Source organism: Adiantum capillus-veneris, chromosome 12 (genome assembly GCF_014529385.1).
Source record: "Adiantum capillus-veneris isolate H3 chromosome 12, ASM1452938v2, whole genome shotgun sequence".
Taxonomy (NCBI): domain Eukaryota; kingdom Viridiplantae; phylum Streptophyta; class Polypodiopsida; order Polypodiales; family Pteridaceae; genus Adiantum; species Adiantum capillus-veneris.
Genome location: NC_140942.1, coordinates 114,572,691 through 114,594,778, shown reverse-complemented (window position 1 = coordinate 114,594,778; position 22,088 = coordinate 114,572,691). Strand labels below are relative to the sequence as shown.

Here is a 22,088-nt window from a genome sequence, read left to right as displayed (position 1 = left end):
CCTAAAAGGTTGATGTGTATGATCAAATGACTTGGTATGACTCAATTATATACAATCGAGGATGGTTTTATTACCATTGCTATGTATGCTAATTGGATATGGTACTTTAGAGTCTTACCATGTGGCGAGCGAGATTTCTCGAGCGAAGGAAAATCCGAGCAAATCAATAAAGAAACCAAATGGGCTTCGTTATGAAAGACGCATGAAGATCCTACTTAAAGCCCCAAGTGATAGCAATAACACTATTCAAAATGAGAATCTTTTTTTGAATCCGTAAGTAATCGTCACAATAGCATTGTTCAAAATTAGACTTTAGATTCTTTTGTGTAGTTGAGGCTTGATATGTAGAGCAATGAGAAACCCAAGCAGGTAGCAAAGCTATTACAAACCATGCAATGATCCACAACTACATTCAACACCATAATTTTAATTTTAACTTTAAATTTAGTCAATAATGCTCATACATCTACAAAGTTTCTAAACTATATTAAGAGACAATTGTCATATCTTATACCCAAAAAAGAGAGATTTCTTCAGGATTGTAAGATAACAAGTGGAATATTTAGTGGAATATAGAGAGCAACATGTGATGCCTCTACACTCTAACAACAACAAGAAATGCTACGGTTCTATCTCGTGACTATGAAGAGTCACACTCATCATCAATAAAGACATTGCGCCTCTGACACTTCTTGTGGGTGTCAAAATCGTATCGTATATCAGCAGCCATGGTTTTTGCAATCCCCTCGGCATAAACTGGCAACACACTTCCATACAAAAAGAAAAAGGTAAGTCTCACAATCCACATATAAGCAATACATAACCTACATCATTGAAACACAAGAAATCTCAAATTGTTGTTTGAATCATTATCCATAATTTCCAAATACTGAATAATGATACCAAAAAGTGACAAAATAGCATAAAAGTATGATGGAAACATAAAATAGGGGGGGAAAATGAAGTGTAAGGTGAACTCTCACTAGTCATCAAAGGGGTTGACACGCGAAGGCATGTCACCCATATCATCAACATCAAGAGAGGTGGAGGTCCCCTCTCTGCTTCGCTTTTTAGGGCGAAATAATGGTTGCGCATAATCTGAAATCAAAGTGTCGTCATTGTCGACTGCTGCACACACCCGCCCTGTGCCTAAACATGCTGCCAATACGGGTGCTGTACCACATCCCAACTCCAAACAAAGACCTCTAGGCCTACAAAGAAGCTCCACAAAACATGCAATAAAAGAATGACTTCGTTGCAAGCCACCACACCATGGTTCTCCGGATGATGATCTCGCTAGAGAAGACTCTGGGAGATGGTGCATCATGTAAGAATCCAAAGGTTGCATGCCAAGTCGATTGAATAGCAGAGTGCTCTCAACCACAAAGCAAGGTGGTTGCATGCCAACCCTATGCACCATAAGTAAGAGAGAACAATGGCACTACACCACCACATAGACAATTAGAACAATAAAAATAACAATAATACACCAAAATGAGAAACAAACAAGTTAATTATGTAGAAGAGCATTACCTCAATCTGACCACCAAAGCTATTACCATAACCATAAGCTCCATGATGAAGGACTACAATGCGACGATGAATAGCCATCTCTGATGCACGACAAAATCTCTCAACCCAGCCAATGGTATCTCTTGAATTTTTTTTCTAAAGTCACAATAAAAAACACACAACAAAACTATAGACAAGTATTGCATAAAATTATGATTGAAGCACAAACCTGTCATAGAGACCATGATCAACAACCACCCAGAGTCTGACAAAGTCGAATATGCAAGTTGCATGCCTGCACGAACATGATCCTCACTACAAATATCCCAAAGGGGCACAACATGAGAGGCTAAGTGGGAACCACCAAAGGGAAGATCCAAAAAAATAAAATCAACAGCCCATGCGACTGTTCTCCCACCACGCACGCACAAGGTCCGATCAAAGCGTGCAGATCCCATGTGCTCATGAACACGAATCCATGCCGGATGTCGAACACCGGCCCTAAAATCAGTAGCAATGGCTATGTAGTCCCCAGAAATGGCCATGCATCGTGAGTCAGACAATGAGGACAGAGAAGACAAGGGAATATCAATGATGTAGACAAAAGAAATGGTTTTCTTTGCAACAATCTCCCCACGAGCTACTGCGATACAAGAGGCTAATCAAAGTGAATTAACTCCAATAAATGAACATACAAACGACTGCATCGTAAGCGATAGCTCACCATGCTCTTGCTCCATGTTTTCATCCACCCTAGTCTCAACAATCACCTCCTTTCCCTTGTGAGAAGTATTTGTAGCTTAGAAAAAAGCAAAAAACACAATATCACCAGTATGTAAAACAAATAAGTTAAGGAAAAAGAGAGTTTAAAGCTCTTCAACAAATTATGTTTGAGATTGTTTTGAGTAACCATTTACCTGATATCACCTCATTCACTCTAGGAGGTAGAGTCACATCAATGGATGTGCCACCAACTCTCATAGTATCGTGAAGCTCTCTCTCTCTCGCCAATACATGCCCAGAAGCCATGTCTATCCACCATGGAAATGTCTCCATCTCCCAAGTAGTGAGCTTATGTATGGAAGGGGAGTACATGCATTCTTCCCCAGTAGATAGTTGTGCCCACTGCTTAGCTAAGAATGGAATCCTTGGAAGAAAGCCTTTTCCAACCAAGGATAATAGAAATCTAAAACAATCAAGTAAAATAACATCACTATAAACTTTGTAATTATGCAAAGCTTGAAATAAAAGTATGATGAGCTTGACCTATAGGCTAGCCATTGAGATGCCATGCGTACTGTGTCCACTTTCTTCAGTTTGGGCAATACGTAGAATAGAACCTTGGGCGAAAGATGACTTGTTTTGGTGTGGTGTCAAAAGATGGAGACCGATGTGGGCGGTTCATTAACGATTGTTCAATGGATGCCAAAATAGGGGTGCCAGCTCCTTGTTTTTGGGGTCGCAAAAAATATCCTCCATCGGGTTCACAACAGGGAGGCCTTGTGGAAGGGTTCATTTGGTTTTGTAACTCCAATAACATGCACACCTGGAAGGTTCACAGCATAGTTGAAGGGCCGCCAGGTCCAGCTCCCTGTGTTTGGGTGGTTGCAGAGGGCACAAATTTGCAACCTCAAGAGGTAACGCAATTGCAAGCCAATGGTTTTGTTTTGCAAGCAGTAGTGACATCAGCAACAAGAATGCATGAAACAGTTCCATTGAACCAAAGAGTTGCTAGCAGCATCCGTCCCAAATTTAGAGATGGAAAGATTGTGAAATGGAGGTCACGATTAACAAAGGAGTTTCATGGCAAGATTGAAGTGGGTAGAACCATGGCAGCAAAGTTGGTGCGAGAGGTCATTGTGGTTTGCAATGAAACACATGTTTTCTATGTTAAGACTGTGGGGTCAATTGCAAAGGGAGTGACATACTCTGTGACAATGTTAGATTTTCCTAGATGTACTTGCGAGGACTTTCAAAACCGAGAAATCAAGCGCCTTGTGTATATGCCATGTAAGCACATTTACTTCATATTTCTGCAAGTACTTGGCCTTGACCCTCATGCTCATGAGTTCATGCATCAGGCTGCTCTAACAAAATTGGAGTTAGTCCAAGCACTTGGAGGTTCATGGGTGCTGATGTAGCCTTGAAGGCTTGTGGACCTTGCAATGGTTTTGAGAAGTAGCTTTTTGGTTGTTATGTGCTTATGGGTATTAACTTTAGCCTCGAATATTCTCGTGCGACAGTATTTTAGTTATTGCGCTCTCCATTTTGATTTGTAGATGCGATACACCTTCTTGGTTATTTTCAATGTTGATGGAAGGTCTCAATTTTGTGTTTAAAAAAATATAAGTTTTGCTCGGTTTATGGTTTGCTCGATTTTATTTGCTTAGATTTTGGGATTCCCCGGTACTTTATGCATGCCATATAATTCAAAAGTGTGTAGCAGTGTGATGACAAACCAACTTAGGTTTGGATGATTGTTATATGGGATATGAGCAACTTAAGGTTGTAATGATTGAAAAAAAAACGGATTTGAATGAGCCAAAGAAGATTTGATACTCATCTTGTGTATGAATTGATGTATTAAGAATCAATTTTGAGCACAAATGGAAAAATGGGCGAGAGTGGATAGGTAGTGTGTACAAATAGATGAGAATTTAAATTTTGATTGAGAGATTGGGCAATAAGTTTGGAGTTTCAAGTTCAATTAATGTGGGACAATGCATTGGAACTTAATTTGATTATGAATAGAGTTCGGCATTGAAAAATTTTGCACTCAATTTGTCATGTCAAGCTCATCGATTTTTTGGAAAATAAAATCGAACAATCAAATGTTCAAGGTTGAAATTTCCAATAATAGAGATTGTGCATTTTTTATGCATGCATGGAATAAATGTTCGATTTATCAATGAAAAATGATGATTAATGGGATGGGTATGCTCAACTAAGAGTCATTAAGAGGATGTTTTATACCCCTCTTTAAAGGGTATTGATGGATGAGAGCCTAATCATAGTGTTTCCCCTTCTCTCATTGCTCCTCATGGGAAACTCCTCTATGAGAGTAATTCAAAAAATAATATTTTTTTTATAAAAAAGAAGGGGGTGAAATCTTCCGTCTTGCCTTATTAGTGCTGCCACAGTGTCGTGTCCTTGCAACTTGGGTGCCAGTTTTTCGCTAATGCCAAACCGATCCTCGCGCGTGCTATCCAAACACACACTCTCACACACACGTCGTCTTGTCTCATGCTTCTTTTGGCTGCTAGGCAGTGTGTAGCCTCCTGCTATAAACACACACACACACACACACACACACACACACACACACACACACACACACACACACACAGACCATTGTGCTTGGCGCAGATGCCACATGTGATGATTGGAGAAGCCACATGTGATGATGCCACATGTCAAAAAACAACTAAAAATAAATAAAAATTAAAACCTCCCAAATTTCTTTGTAAAGAAAATGATCAAAGAGGGAGTTCCCACCCTTCTACGACAAATTTTGCAACAATTTGATCTCAAACTTCATCACACTCTTTAAGAAGGTCCAGAATATTCTTAGATTGCATTGTGATGGTGTGGATGCAATTTTTTGTTTTGAATACACCAAAAATTGACCATCATTCTCATTTTCCTATTGCATCATGAGTTGAGAACTATCTGGTGCGTTAATTGTAATAATTCATCAAAATGACTTGATGCTAGACAATTCATCCATTTGAGAGAAGTCGGAAATCAAAAGTTCATCATAATCTTTTTCTCTTCTTTGCTATGTATGCTACATGTGCTATCAAAGAGCAAGGAAGTGGGCTTCGATCGAGTGTGTGCTATGCTTGTGTAATCATTCTCATGCATAAATGAGCTCTCATTCCAAATATTTTTTTGCTTGTTCATAGTTTGATGCTCGAGTTCATTGGCATTTTCATCGCACTACATGAACAAATCTATTTGGCAAGCATACGAGCTTCATTTGAGAGCTACATTGATGATGCTTCCATGCTTGATGGAGAGCGTGCATTAAAAGTTTGGGTTTGACATTGCTTGTACATTTTAGTGCTTGAATTGAATGTAAAATCATTGCATTGCACTAAAATTGAGCTTTGTTGAAAAACCAAACGGTACCATTTTGAATTGATGATTGAGCTCCATATTTTGGTGCTTGATGTGCATGTATAAATGCTTTGGCACTAACCATTGTGCTTTTATTTTGAAGGGTTGTGGAGAGGAGTGTGCTTTCATTGATCCAAGAAGGGGTCAGCATTGCAAAAAAATTGCAAACTTGGCTATTTAGAGCCATTCCAAGTCTTTGGATTAAAAATTGTGTACATGCTAGCTCATAGCTTGGTCTAAAGTGAAAATGGTTTCATTTGAGCTAGTGTAGAAATTTTTTTGAGAGCTTTCAAATACAAATTTGGCTATTGAGAGCCATTCATTTTTATTTATCAAGATGCAGTCATCTCTAGCTCATAGATTGCTCTTAAATTGAAAATTTCATGTGAGCTAGTTGTTAGCCAACTTTTTGAAAAGCTTTACAAATGTAAAATTTTGCTTTCAAGAGCCACTTCATTTCATCAATGTTGCATTATTTTTCAGCTCTTGGCTTGTTTTATATTCCATACTTCAAGTGAGCTAGAAACTAATCAACTTTTGAATCATGCATGAGAGAACTTAACATTGCAAAATGTGCTTATTTAAAGGCATTTTATCTCTCACATTGTTGTTGTGTATGCATAAATTTGCTACAAAGAGCATCATGTGCATAACCAAAGGCACTTTTTTCCCTTGGGGTTTTTCCTTTGGCAAATTCGGGTATGCAAGACTCTAGCTTTAGAATTTCATTAATATTTTGTGTGTTTTTGCCTTTCAATAAAAGGACTTTGGAGCTTGTGTTTCACTTAGCTTCAAATCAGCTTGGATTGTAATAAAAAGATCAAGAGACTTCTCTCTACAAAGGGGAGCTTGGATTGTAATAAAAAGATCAAGAGACTTCTCTCTACAAAGGGGATGCTTGCTCAAGGATGCACAAAGAGCATGAATATGTGTAATCCTTCCATGATTTTGCTCTTTTGTTCAATCTCTTCATTCTCTATGCTTGGCTTAATTAATTTTTGCTTCTAAGCTATGGTTCTTTCATGTTCAAAAGCTAAGCATACTAAAGTTTCAACACTTTGCTTTGTGAATATTAACTCATCAAAAAGTTAGGTTTTATGTGTGTTAATCATAGGTAATTAGCCTTGACCTTAGGTTAATGTAGGTTCATTCCTCTTTAGTCTTAGACTCTTAGTAATAGTCTTAATACTCCATTCATTTTTAACATGACCTAGGGCTATGATTAGGCTCCAGTCCTTCCAATTGCCATTAGCATCTCATATTGGAAGAAACAAAAAGTGCTAAAAAATGAAACAATGAAGCAAAAAAAAGTCCCAAAAAGTAGCAAAAATGCTACTAGACACGTGAAAAGAAAATTTCTATGTTATGTTGTGTCAATGTGAGGCCTAGTGCCTTATTGTACTTGGCAGGCGAGGGGAATCACCTTGGCTTGCTTGGTCAAGGCCCTAAACCGATGCCCTGGGCGATAGGGGTTAGCTGTCGCCTTGGTGGGCTAGTAGGCTTTTGGAACACCTTCTTGAGGATTCAAGGAGCCGAAAGTCGCACCTAGACTTGCCTTGGGGTGGTAGCTTTGTATTGTGCTTTACTTTTTTCAATGAATGACAAAAACAAAACTTCCATGAGCTTCAAAAAGCTTTGACAATGTACTAATAGATTAGGAGCTTTTTTATAGCCCATAGACATGATAGACTTGAATGATTTATTAAGATTGGTCACATAGTTTTTAGGCTAGTAAGATTGTGAACTTGCATTAGCCTAGGGTCATAATTGATTTCTTGAGTTTCATTCATAAAACTGAAATTTCAAGTGGTTTAATCTTCATGATAGTTTGAGTGTCTTTTTTGCTTTATGTTGTCTAGTTTTTGACTATGATTCACTCATCTTTTAGAAGCAAAAAATTCACTTTGCATGATTGTTCATTGTGCTTCATGTTTTATACATTCTTGGTGGCCTTTGATGCTCATTACTTGTTCTTATGTTTTTCAGCTCAACATTTCTTCCATGGACTTGCTTTCTACCATGTCACCGTGTCTTGCTTCACCGGCACACGAGGACGTGTGCCCAATTAGGAAGGGGGAATGTTAGCAGCGGCTAACACAGGCTACATCGATTATGCATCAAGCAAGAGATATGCTATGGATGTCACAATATTTCCCACTCACTTTGTATAAGTCTTGGGCTCAGTTGGAGTTCCAAAGTTGTATATGCTAGCTAGACGCTCAAGCTTAAACCCATGATAGAAGGGATTGTGGTGAAAGCCTTTAAAAGGAAGCCTTTATGCAATGAGGCTTCATTCTTGAGTATCCACTCTTGAGGATCCACTTTTGAGAGCTCCCTCTCTCTTGAGTGTTCACTCTATGGCCTAGCCTTGAGCTTAATGTCCATGCTTGAGAGGCTAGTGCTAATCATTTTAATTAAAGTAAGCTCTTCTTGATTAATCTAATCCCTATTCTCTCATTATTCTACTTCTTCTCTAAATTTCATTATGTCATGAAGTAGTATTACACTCTCATTCTTCTAGATTTGAGAGAGGTATGTATTTCTTGCTATTAGCCTCTCTTATTCTTCCATAAGCATTCGATGTGATATTGAGTATCACTAATTATGTTGATTAAGTTGGGTCTTAATCTTGTAATTAGTGTGTATGCCCTACTGTTTGCTTGAGGTTTTATGAAACTCTAGCAGAATTCACTTCGTGTGTGTAGCTATTGATGAAGTGCCGTGATTGACGTGTGGTGATTGGAGAGGCCAACACCAATGTAATTAGTGCGTGCTTATCATTAGTGTGCTTGGGGTTTCTAGTCCATGGTAAGTCAGACTTTGATGGACTTGATGTGTGTAGGAGTTGATTGATTAGTGATTAGAGTAGGTTTAGAGTTAGTCTTGCCACGACTAATCTCTACTTGCATTGAATCCTCTATTTTTATTCATCCGATGCTCGTGCTTCCATGCCCTAGCTGGGTTGCCAATCCACGGATTTGATAATTTTGTGTGGGTTGCGATTAGGTCGTGCTACAACGCCTCCCAACATCATGAGTTGGAGATAGAATTTGACGTCTCTATTTTGACATCTAATTAAAACACAATCAGCTTGAACCGAATGTTTTACTCACTTGCATGTGTATTGTTAACCACCGGCATCCACTTCTAGTAGTCATGAGCTGGGCTTGTCGGTCCAATGAAAAAGGGTAAGAGTGATCGCCGATGAGAGACACACTCTAATTGGAACATTCAAGGTTTTATTGGCTAAACATGGACGCCCAAGTGTGAATGAACGAGCTCATATAAAAGTCACCTAAACCTAAAAATCACTCAGTCTCTCATTTGTGCAATTGAAGGAGTGCTCTTGCTCCATCTCCATCTTCTTCTTCATCTCCTCTTGTATGTGTGTATGTGTGTGTGTGTGTGTGTGTGTGTGTGTGTGTGTGTGTGTGAGAGAGAGAGAGAGAGAGAGAGAGAGAGAGAGAGAGAGAGAGAGAGAGAGAGAGAGCATTACGACGGCACGGCGGTGGCGAGGCGGTTGAGCGCGGCACGGTGGTAGCTCCCTCTTGTTCGCGGCAAGGAATCCTCCACGAAGATGAGCATAGGGCGGTGAGTGGCACACCCTTGCTCTCTTGAGCTTGCTAGATTAATCTGGTTGTGTGCTTGCAGCCATTTGTGGCTCACACACAGTGTACAACAAGTCCCTTGCTTTGACACGTGCGACAGACGCACACATTTTTGGCACCGTTGCCGGGGAAATTCCTTGCACTAAGCTCGAATAGCACTCTATGCTGCTTTGTGGTGTAATATGAAATGTAGGAAAGGTAGAGAAAGAAGGTGTGTGTTTGTTGAGAAGGATTTGTGAACTTTGTTTTTTTTTTGCAGTGTACTGTTTTCTGTTGATAAGGTGTTAGATTTTTTGTTGTAAGGTACTGTTTTCTGTTGATAAGGTGTTAGTTTTAAGGTATTAGATCTATAATGTTAGATTTGTAAGGTACAATAAGTAGATCTGTTAGTTAATTAGTCGATGTAGTATTATGTTAAATAGTGTGTAATAGTAGCTCTGTTAGTTGCAAGTAGGTAGGTTAGGTGTGTGTGTGCATGCGCGCGTGGTGCGGCCACGGTGACCTTATTCCAAAAATAAATAAATAAATAAATAAATAAATAAATAAAAACTATTTTTTTTAAATTTTTAAAAAAGGAAGGACCAGGATTGGGAACATTCCCCAAGCCCAACAAGCCCAAGCCTACGCCCAGGATCAGGCCTCAGTCACCCTTTGGAATTACTTATTTTAGCCTCACACCTAAGTAAAAATCGACCCTTTTGAGGACCATCGAAGCTTCGGGTAACCGAAGGCTATGCTGGAAAGCACACCATGATCCCCTGAGCAATACACTCGTTTTGAGCTATCACATGCTCTAATCCAAAAACCAATTGTAAAAAGACATTAAAGAACATAGAAAACAAGTGAAAACGAGGTGCAAAACGCACGAAAAATCAAGCGGTTAACCTTCGAGGGTGCCACAGGCACATGCATCCATGCTCTGGTCGTGTGATAAAGGCTGAGCAACTAGCGAGCACTTTGACTTAAGAGGATTCTCAATACCCACCTACCTTAGGTTCCGGGCCCTCGACGGGGATCCAAGGTAGTACAATAACCCAAGACCCAAAAATAGCGGCTAGTGACTCTTCATCTGACTACGATATTATGGAAGGGTATCCTACACCAAACCACGAGCAAGTAAACAAAAACGGACTTGTCTGGGCCCCACAACGTGGATCTAGTGTGTTTAGTCGCTTTATAGAAACCTTTAGTAGAGCTACTTGGTCTGAACTTGCGGCTAGTGAAGTTCACGAAGGTGAGGGAGAGGTAGATTCGCCTTTGGTATCTCAGGGAGATCCTATACTCCCCAAGAGTGTCCACGTCAATATCCTGACCCTGCTTTCATGGAAAACCCTACAAAGCAATCAACCCCCGAAGTTCTACTACCCGATGGTAGGAGCTTGCGAAGGTGCAATAAGTTGAGCGCTATGTGCAAGTGGCTAGGGAGAGGGAAATGGAGATTTTCCTAGAACAATGCCAATCCATGAAGGGAAATACCCCTGGAACAACAGGCATAGCAATCAAGCAATCGAGTGCTCCTGAGTTAGTAGTAGGCAATGTGGGTCAAATTGTGGGGAACAACAATGCTTCCACCTCAAGGGAAACCTCTAGTACACCGGGCCTAGAAGGGTTATTTCTCAATAGAAATTGGGAATATGACCTACAAACTGAAACCTTGATTGACCTGTACACGGGCTACACATACCATATAGGTCGGTTAAAGGTTGTACAATCTACTTCTAGCACCACAAGTCTAGAGGAGCAACAACAGCATATGGTCTGCAATGTCATCCATAGCATCATCCAATCGGAGAGGCAAAACCGAGGGATTAACATTCCTTGAACGGGCCTTATGAGATTCTTGGATACGGGCAAGGCCAGACAACCGACACTATCACAGATGGAAACTCCTTAAGTGAGTCCAATGGACCCTTCATATATTGTGTTTCCTGGAGTTTCGGTACAATCTGAACCCACAAGTAGTAGTTTTACCTTTCCAAATCTAACTCATCTGTCTCTCGAAGACATTACGGCTACGATACCTACTCCGGTGATGAGTACAAAAAGTACACCTTGGACCTCGTTTGTTAGCACTGCACCACTACCTAGTACGACAATGCGCCAACAATACCTACAGGTGTGCATCAAACCTATGTACCTGTCGCACCTCATGCCCAAGTAGCTCCCACACCCCCAATTATGCCAAGGGCTCACACTCCACAATGGCATTATCCGAGCTCTTATTCAAGTGGGGCCATACCATCTAGCAATAACATGTCATATCCGGCATCGGCTATGCCTAGGGCCACACCTATGAACTTTGGACCACCACGTGGTACACCACCATACGAGGTATGGGACCCGAGGGCCGCGCATATGCCAAGGCCAAGGCCAACTCCCATCCCATATGTAGTTCCAGGACCGCCTGCACCCGCGGCCACTATACCTGCTTATTTAGGAGATTTGGCAGCATTTGCTCAAACCATTGGTCAATCTATTGCTGAGAATATGCGTAACACGCCTGATAGAGAACTTAGAAGTAAGATAGTACAAATACCCAAGCTCACACAAAAAGTTAGTGGATATGGGGATGTGAGAAATCATATCGAAGTGTTTGAAAAAATATGCAATTCTCTAGGAGAAGACAATGACCTGCATAGTAATGCTTTAAGCCTAACCTTAAGTGGGAAGGCTGGGGATTGGTATAGAACCATAAGGGTGGAAGAAAAAACGATTTACCCTACTCTTAGGAGACAATTCTTGAAAGAATACATACGAGAGGGAGTGCTCTGGGGTGTAGCCTCTCAGCTCCAAAAAGCCCAACGAGCAAAAGGAGAGTCGGTGAGAGACTTTATTAGTCGCTTGAAGCATTTGAATTCTCGTTGTAATCCAAATGAGCTCTTTAATAACAATAAATTTCTTGAAAGATTCATCAAGGGATTACGACATGAGGATATCTACAATGGCCTAGTCATTAGAGGTATCACCACTTGGGAAGCAGTCACCACCAATGTGATCCAATTGGAGGATAATTTAATGATTCAAGGAGAAAGAGTGTCTGTTGAGCCTAGATCTACTAGCTCGCAAGCATTGGGGCATCAACCAAATGACCCTAAAGCCTATTGCTAAGGAGCCAAAGATATCTGAGATGACTTTAGCAGACCTCACCAAGGCCATTCAAGAGAGTCTTAGAGATAATCGTGCTCCACAAAACAATCATATGTATACAAGAAGGGAGCAACAATGGTGCTCAGTATGCTATGGTCCGCATAGTATCAGTGAATACCCTACTTTTAGAGTAAAATTCAATGGGAATTGCAATGTCTGTGGTTTGGGAGGTATGGTCATCAAGCTAAGGATTGCATAGTATTTAAGCGCACGATGGCCAACATACCAACCTTGGCATGGACAGACACACCTCGAGTGCTTGCATTGATGCCGACCCCACCTCTTGAACAAACGTCACAACACATGGTCCCGAGGGACCAAAATGTTGTTCAAACATTACCCTTACCACCTCCAATGCTAGGACTGCAACCACCACATCTGAGAATCACTTCTGTGAATCAAGTGGGTTGTGAGTCATCTATTGCTTGTTTGGAAGGCTGTGAGGAAGATGTAGACCCTAATATTGCCTATGGGATTGATGTGCTTGAAGAAAGTCCACAATACTACATGGAGGACTATTGGGAACAAGTCAAACTTGTCTATCACGTAGCTGCTCTTGCTGCAAGAGGCCAAAATATCAATTACACTTCCAAGAGACCACCTCTTCAATGCTATGAGTGTGGACGTCCACATCATGTAGCCGAGTGTCCTATAAGGCTAATGCCAATACTCATGTGTAATCAATGTGGCATAGATCATCGATTGCCCAATGTAAATAATCCAAATGCGCCAAAGATCATGCCATTAAACTTGATTGAGGAAATCAAGGAGCCATCACAAAGTACACTGTGGTACCAGTAAACGTATTCACACGATCGATGCTCCAAAAAAAATAATTATATTCTTGAAGAAAGAGACACGGCATCGATTGCCCAATCTCAGAACAAGAAGAAAATACGAAGGAAGAGATCGCAAAAAGCAGCGAAGTTAGACCCCAGTTCAAAGACCAACATAGGGACAGGTGATGACCCCGTATATATAAATGATGCTGAAGAGGATTTTGATTCAGGTGAAACCATGGAGACCAAAACGACCACTAAGAAAGAAACCAACAAGGAAGATCGTCATGAGCCACAATGGCCAGGATCCAAAAAGAAGATAGGAACTTACCCAGACCCTACAGAGGAGATCGAGCGAGTCAAGTAATTAAAGATTTTGGTAGAAGATACCCAGAGGGATCTAGAGCCAACACCTAGACAGATCTAGATTACAGACACAGTGTTTCCTACACAACAACAACCTCACGAAGTCCATAGACCCTTAGCCATACCTCATGTCATCCAAGAAGAAAGTGACTTAGAGTCATGGGAAAGTGGGCATACTCACTTCTTGTTGGAAAGAATGTTTACAGAGGGACTACTTGACCCTATCAAAGAAAAGGAGATCCCATCTTCCCCACGTCAAGGGAATGAAGCCCAAAAGGTGCCGTTAAATATTGCCAAATTAATGGATTTCATGGCTTTAAAAGTTAGAACCACCATCATGTCCAAACTATATGGAGACCCTGAGCTATTCTTCGCTCTTGGAGATTTCCTCAATGGAGAACTGAAGGTCGGGCTACTACAATTTGCACAGATGGATGGAGCTAGGGAGATGCCAATAGAGGAGGAACACTTAGATCCACAACCGAACCTAGATGAGAACATGTAATTGGGACAATAATTTGAGGGCAATGAATCCAATGCAACCAATAATTTGAGGGCGATGAATCCAATGCAACCATACCAATCACTACCAAGGGATTAATTGTGAAGGGAATCCTTGATGGTGGCACTGGGGTTAGCATTGTGACTAAAAATTGATAGGAAACTATGGGAAGACCTCACCTTGGGAACACAACCATAGTAGTAAAGATGGCCAATGGGTCTATTGTTAAACCTATTGGGATGCTAGAAGATCTCAAGATCAAGGTCTTTGGACATAAAATAAGAAATACCTTCATTGTTATGGATTTCTCCAAACACACTATGGCATCTGAGATGATCTTAGGAAGTCCTTTCATAAGGGAAGCAAAAATGGTGCATGACTGGTCTAAAAACCATGTCTACTTGTAGCTCCAAGATTCTGTCATCCGAGTAGATCTTGTAGCTGGTCAAGTACATCCTCTAGCAAACATGTTTATAATTAATCATAGATCTGACACCACAGTTCACTCGGCCCCATCGCAATATTGTTACACATGTAAAGTGGACATTGATGTTAGAGAAGATTCTCCTTATATGGATGTTCTACCTGGGATGACTGAGTCTGACAATGTGGATTGGGTCCACCTAGCAACAACCATAGACACTTGGGAAAACAGGGGGACGACCTGGGTAACACCTGAGGGGGATGAAATGCCACCACTCGTACCCTTAAATATGGTAGAAGCAATGCATATAGCTTCTGATGACCTATAGGATGAAGGTTTAACTGGCATTGGAACCAGTAGTGTCTCACAAGACTATAGGCTACACGATTTGGGGTTAGAATCATCAATTGAAATTGACTCTGAGGACGAAGAATTTGAGTTAAATCTTAGTGCAAATGTGCGGACAAACCATTCAGGGCCCAGTGGTACCCTAGATGACAATCTATCTAAGGGAGCAGAAGACTCAAGTAGCGATTCATCTAGTGACTCTTCACTAGTGATCGACTGTAATTGAAATTTAGACAAGAAGAGTAAGAGATATAAGAGGCGATGATATAGAGAAAATGTGTGTGCTAGAATAAATGAAGTTGAAACCATTAAATTCCTCAATGGGAGTAAATTCAAAAGGTACTCTGATCCTCTAAGCCAGGAAGACTTACAAGCCATCCATCAAAAGAAACCATCCAAAGAACAGGTAGAGCTTAAAAAGATCCAAGCAAGAGTTGAGGCTCGAGAAAGACAACAATGTCTTAGATACCAACGAGAGGCTAATTTGGGAATCATGGAAGCATTTTTTTAAAACACTGATGATGATTCATTGGAATCTGAGTTACCTCTACGATATCCAATTGAACTAAATAGCATCTACGGGAGATTACTATATAACGCATTATTGGATACAGGAGCTCAACAAAATTTGTTATCCTATGGAGTTTGGTGTCAGCTAGGAAAACCACCCCTATCCACATGCACCATCCAAGTCAAGGGTGTCAATAAGAAGAAGACCGCTGGTTTTGGAATCCTACACACTCCTGTTATTTATGACAATGGAACCGTGGTTCAAAGATTTTTGGTCATGCCTATTGGTACTATGGAGGGTAATATAAACCTGGGGTGCAAATGGATGTTTGTAGTCAAATGTAATATCGATTGGGAGATGAGTATAAAAATGCAGAAATCAACTCATGGCCCTATGGCTCAAGGAATAACACGTGAAATCTCACCTCTTCATAACACAAAAAACAACAAAATATTGCCGATCCAAAAAGTAACAACATCCTTGCCAGTAGCACAACCCTCTAAAGCTTTGACTTCCATGGCTACGACAGACAGTGCTACATCAAAGGCTCCACGTGATCTGACCAAGGGTACATATCAATGGGTTCCCAAGGTATTGTTATCGGACCCCCTATGGTTCAAGTTAATTCACAAAGGAAACCTAAAAGGAAGGTGTCCACTCAGGTTAAGAAGGTGAAAACCAAATCATGTTGGATTCCCAAACAACTATTAGAAGCCCAAGGCTACTATGATGGAAATGATCGAATTTGGGTACCTAAACATAAATTGTGTCCTTCCCTATCCACTATGAAACCATGTGAGTCAAACCTTGTGATTCCAAAGCTGATGGAAGGCCGTGGGAAGGAAAAGATCACATAATGCTACACACCTATTCGAGAGCTAGTTTGGGTTCCAAGGCAAAACCAATCTATTTGGCTTAGCTCAGTAAAGGGGGAGTTCCATGAAGCTTCTAGCTCCTAATGTAATGCATCCATAGAGGTAAAAGCTTCTATACAACCTCCACCTACCATAGGCAACCTCCATGAAGCTACAAAAGATTTAACATCCCCCATTGTTCAATTATTACCTGATGCACTACTTCAAGTTCATTCTTGGGAGATTACCTTACCACCCTTGCAACTCAACGAGGCACCCAAGGTAATAGAGAACTATTGGCTGAAATCCTCACCTATTACCAATTGAAATAATTGGTTCCAAAAGGTGATGACATCCTTTTAAAGTATGATCTACCCAAGGAAGGGGGGAGTCTTCATTCACATCAGCCTATTGAATTATTTCCCTCTTACCCTTCTTTCCCCGACCCTTGAGCTTTTCAATTTTAGGGATTGTATATATATTGTATATATATAGATATATAGTACTAACCACCCTATTAAAAAAAAGTTAAAAAAAGGTAAAGGGCAAGAGCAATTAGCAAACGAGTGTGCACAATACTAGTCAAAATCATTGAACCAGACCTACACATGTCACATCAGGTACACTGAAATAGAAACCTATGTCATCAAACACCTAACTATCTGTGTTCACAGATATGGCTGATTCTTACAAATATTCTTTTTACCTGTCCCAAGAAATACATTTATGTTATCCTCATATATCCTTTGAATAGGATTCGGTTGAAACACTCGCTTCTGAGAGAAATATTGAGGAGTTAGAGTGGCTGGTCTGCCTCTTGACTACACCGGATCCCTATTCTATCGAGGAAGTTTGCCCAATTGCCCAAGTTTACCCTTTTGCCCAGGCTGAGTAAGCATGCCTCGTGACATTCCTAATACTATTCTGCACCAAAGAGGACGAGGACAATAATGGTGATTGGACAGACAAGACACACGGCCCTACCAAAGAGGATTACACCTACCTTGATGCTGAGGATGGCGGTTTAGCCTTAGGGCTACTGATTGAGATCTCCAACCTCCACTTACTTTGATCCTCATCACTCGAGTGATGGAGGGTAGGTAGGATTAGTACGATAGGAGTGTTTCTATTTTAGAGTTTAGTGATTAGCAAAGTTCTTTTTTTCCACTGATGTGCCTTTGGATGGTGGATGTTTGGTGGTGACTATTGTGCAGTTTGTGACTACATAATGATGCATTTGAAGGACAACGACAATGGATGTTTACATGTTACAACGGATGTTCTCCATTATATCAGGTGTACTACTTCCTTTTATCTATGCTTTCCACAGTTACACGTTTGCATCTTGTCATTTGACTTTCTAACAATGCATAAAATTTAAAAGTTGTGACATTGCCATTGCCAATTTAGATGCTATAATTTTTCCAAACTTCTAGTACGTTGTTCTTCTCTTTGAGTTTGGTCTATTAGTTGGCTTTAAGTAGCTATCACAACCTTAGGCTAAACTAGGCCACTTAATTGCAGACTTTAATTCCTAAATAGTTTATTAATTGTAGTAACTTAAGTAATGTTTTAGGCTATGAGGATATAGTTCTCTCTAGATTATTCCACCTAAGTGTGACTTGTGTTGTGGAAGTCCATGTGTTAAGCTGGTATTTGAGACCTCGAGTCTCCCGACTAGTTTATGCTCAAGCTGCTATTTGAGACCTTGAGTCTCCCAGCTGCTGGTATTTGAAACCTCGAATTCCCTAGCTACTTGTAGCAACTATGATAAAAACAAAAAAGAAAAAGAAAAGAAAAAAGAGAAAAAAAATAGCACAAACTTCCTTGTATTTTATGTTGATCACCCTTCAGTGGTATAAGTGACAAGATCAGTCGTCTTTAGACCCCGACGAGCATTCCTAGGGTTAACTACTCTTTAGCCGATATTTTTTAATTAACATTGGTCAACCTAGTACTTACTTTAGCCCTAGCTCTTGTGTACTTCTCTTAGAGTCAACCTAATAGACCTTAACTCAATTGCATTTTATTCAGGTACTACGCTTGTTCTAGTTGGCAATGTTACAATTCATAATTTTTTTTGCATTTCCTAGAATATCATGTATGCATCTCACTTATTGCACACGTGCACATGCTGCCTTTGAGCTTTCACAATGTTGTTTTTCTTCTACTACAGGTACTCCTATTGTGGATCCTGATGCTGCACTGTTATATTCCGAGGGCGGAATCTACATCAAGAAGGAGGGCATGCTAACCACCGGCATCCACTTCAGGGTAATCATTGGCCGGGCTTGTCGGTCCAATAGGAAAAGGGTAAGAGTGATCGTCGATGAGAGACGCACTCTATCTGGAACATTGAAGGGTTAGTTGGCTAAGCATGGGTGCCCAAGTTTGAATGGGCGAGCTCATATAAAAGTCACCTAGACCTAAAAATCACTCATTCTCTCATTTGTGCAATTGAAGAGTGCTCTTGCTCCATCTCCAGCTTCTTCTTCATCTCCTTGTGTGTGTGTGTGTATGCGTATGCGAGAGAGAGAGAGAGAGAGAGAGAGAGAGAGAGAGAGAGAGAGAGAGAGAGAGAGAGAGAGAGAGAGAGAGAGAGAGAGAGCATTGCAACGGCGAGAAGGTTGAGCGTGGCAAGATGGTAGCTCCCTCTTCTTCACGGCAAAGGAATCCTCCACGAAGGCGAGCGTAGGGTGGTGAGTGACACACCCTTGCTCTCTTGAACTTGCTAGATTAATCTGGTTGTGTGCTTGCAGCCATTTGTGGCTTGCACACAGTGTACGACAAGTCCCTTGCTTTGACATGTGCAATAGACGTGCACATGTATCATCGGTGGCAAGTAGAGAATTCTCTAATTCTCTTACTTTTTCAGCTCTTACGGGGTTTGGCGGTGATTTCACCCAGTACGATAAATCTAAACCACATTGATGGTATTGTAATAATAGGATAATTGGATGTAGATAGCTTATACAACATGAGGGTACATATTTCATAGTGAGCATACACTCGAGTATGGCCGTTGAATAAGTACGTATTTTGAACTCACATATTTTGAACAACCCAGTTTGTCACTATTCAAAATTCTCACACATGTTTTGGGTTGGAAAGACATGGTTATTTGCAGTTGTGATGCTGGCCTTTTCCACAGTTATGGTGGTAGGTATATGACTATAGCTGTATGGCTATAGCTGTATGGCTATAGCTGAGTATATTCACTTTACTAAATTCAATATTGGGAACTGCTTTTCAACATTTTTCTCGTTGTTGAATAGATGCATAAATTTTGAAATTAGTTTAATGCTTTACTTTGAACATACTCCAACGTTTTCTATAAAATAGAGCCTTAATCCTCACGTGAGGGTCTCAGATGAGATGGCATTGATATGGACTTTTGAAAATTGATTCAAAATACAAAGGAGATGTTGTTTGATTTTTTTGGGAATTGAATGATGTAAACACTATCGTAAATAATTGGCTCATTCTTTAAACTTAATAATTGATCTATGTTATGGTGTTAGTTTTTTTTGTGATTTTGACACAAATAACAAGGGGAGGGAGTCGTTGACACCTGTCTTCCCAAGTAATGTCAGTTCTGACAGACTTTTGTTTCTTGGATGGTGACAAGTAAGAGATTCTTTCCTTGGGATTACAATGGAAATTGCAGCAATAACAAAAGATCATCCAATGTTCGATTATTTTTATTAGTGATAGATAACCCTTGTATATGATTCTTTGATAATAACATGTAATACACTAGATGTTAGTATCAATGTCAACTGTTACCTTAACTTTATCTACTTGTTATCTAATGTATACATAAGGTTTGGATTGTTACACTTTGACTCTCCAGCGATCGAAGATGAGTCATTCTTGGTGGGTACGCCGCTGCGAGCGGATGCTAGTATAGCGAGAACAAAACCAACAACTCTATGTCGGCCGAGGATGAAGCTTAACCCATATGTGCTGTCAGGAGTTTTTTGGAGCAAGGGATTGCGCATATGTACATACACATGGATGGTGCATCGAATAAAGGATTGCCCAATTTCCATAGCCAGGTGGTTACGTGGGGCCCATGTGTGTACAGGTAGGACAGGGTGTACATAGTGCAGCGATTTTCACTATTATCAGTACCAGTGTGTTTTTTCTACAATAAGGAGGAGTTGGTAGCGCGTAAAACTTCTCAAGGAAGCTATCCGCGGGCCGACGACATGAGGTAAGCAGGTGCGTCAGATGGCATCGAGTGGCGTCGGGAGGTCGAACAGGGTCAATACTTGCACGCGGAGGAGTACGGATACGACGTGGGTGTTTTCTTGTGATACTTATGCAGAAGGGTCATCATTAGGACCACTTTTTGGGGCCACTTCACGTGGTTTCGAGACACATTATTGAAAAGAAATGAGTGCCAGATGTGCGGATGATGCAAAAAGGTGACAACTATGCACTGCGAGGTTAGTTTTTGGCCTGTTCAGGGTCCGTTTGAGGTCATCTAAAAGGCCAAGGGTGCCCAACTAATAAAGCTAAGTGTGGGAACTGAAAAAACAGAGAGAAGACCAGAAAAAACGTGGAGAAGAGAGGAGGAACAGCCGCAGGTGTGTTTTTTGGAGCATTTTTTGGCCCTAAACTGCTCATATGATGTCGGATTTGAGCACTTTGACATTGTAAACTGGGGTTTTGGGCTGTTCCGGACGCGATGGCGCTGTCCATTTTGCCAAATTCCTCATTATTTTTCTACTGTTTTGGCTGTGTAAGTTTCTCCTATGAGCGAAGTTTCTGCTCCAGTTTGTGATTGTATCTGGCTTATTTTACCCATATTGTGTGAGATATTTGCCCCATTGGTGTTGGCCCAAGCTCATTTGTATCTAAACATCAGAAATTCTCCTCTTTTGAGCTGAGTTTTTTGGGTGTGTGTGAGTGTGTGTGTTTGTGTGGAGTGGGCAAGTGGATAGTCTCTCTGCTCTCACTCCTGAGGTGCGTTCCCTGTCTCGGCCAGGTGTGTTGTGTAAGCCGAGTGGTGCCCCATAGTGTGTGTGTGTATCTTCCCAGAGTGTGTGTCGGGTTGTTATAGAGGCGTTCTGTGTGTTTCCATCCCGCTCACATTCTTGTGGCGCCCCCACGGAGGATCTTCTTCGAGTACCTTCTGCTTCGAGCTTCAAGCTTCGAGATTCGGGATTACAGGTTGCAGGTTGCAAATTACAGGTTACAGATTACAGGTTACAGGTTACAGGGAGAGGTACAGGTACAGGTGATTCTCACAGGTACAGGTGGCTGGAGTACAATGATATACTAGCAGTGGTGTCACTTGCAGTTTTTGTGGGTATGCATCACTTGGCGCCTATTTGAGCGCATTGTCTGCTGGATTGTACGTTACTTGTGGAAACTGCCATTGTACGCATTTGTGGAGCCATACTTGGTTTTATTGGGAAGTCCCAGCCATTTCTGAGACTTGGTCTGGAAGATAGTCATTTCTGAGACTTGACTATACGCGATTTACATTAGCCTTCGTGTGAGGGTCGATAGAGTGAGGTTTTATTGAGCTGGGGGATTCTCAAATGTGGAGATCCTTTCGGTGATACAGGTAGCTGGAGCACCCTTTTCGTGACCTCGCCATAGGCTATGTACTAGTGATTCCTACTTGATGCTCGGGTCCTATTGTTGGCAGTTTATGCATACATATACAGTCTATATTTTGGGTTCTCACTGCTCTACTCCTGGGGAAACTCTGTAAAATTTTTTCCAAGTTATGATGGCTGGTTTTTTGGTCTTTTGAGCCATTTAGGCTGTTATGCTGCTGAAATTTTGGCAAATCAGAGGATAAGACAGGTGTGCTTTCTTGGGAGCTTCATGATTGGCTCTAATGGATGATCAAAACGGACCTCAATTCACTCCTTTTCATTTAACTCAAAGAATCCAGATAA

General features: G+C 40.9%; 1 protein-coding gene across 1 annotated transcript; it reads right to left on the bottom strand.

Annotated features, from left to right (window-relative positions):
* Positions 1-829: 829 nt before the first annotated feature.
* LOC147446348 (uncharacterized) lies at positions 830-2,493 on the bottom strand. Its single transcript, XM_086524693.1, has 6 exons — positions 2,430-2,493; positions 2,237-2,311; positions 1,738-2,155; positions 1,534-1,654; positions 1,139-1,441; positions 830-889 (listed from the first exon to the last, which is right to left on the bottom strand). The coding sequence occupies exons 1-6, from the start codon at positions 2,491-2,493 to the stop codon at positions 830-832; spliced, it is 1,041 nt and encodes a 346-aa protein (XP_086380819.1).
* Between the last annotated feature and the right edge of the window lie 19,595 nt (positions 2,494-22,088).

Excerpts from the sequence above, each read along its gene's own strand:
- LOC147446348 (XM_086524693.1), bottom strand. The coding sequence starts at position 2,493 with ATGAGAGTTGGTGGCACATCCATTGATGTGACTCTACCTCCTAGAGTG. Across the intron at positions 1,655-1,737 it reads ATGGTCTCTATGACAGGTTT|AGATACCATTGGCTGGGTTG; the intron begins GTGCTTCAATCA and ends AAAAAATTCAAG. Across the intron at positions 890-1,138 it reads CATGTTTAGGCACAGGGCGG|TATTTGGAAATTATGGATAA; the intron begins GTGTGTGCAGCA and ends ATCATTATTCAG.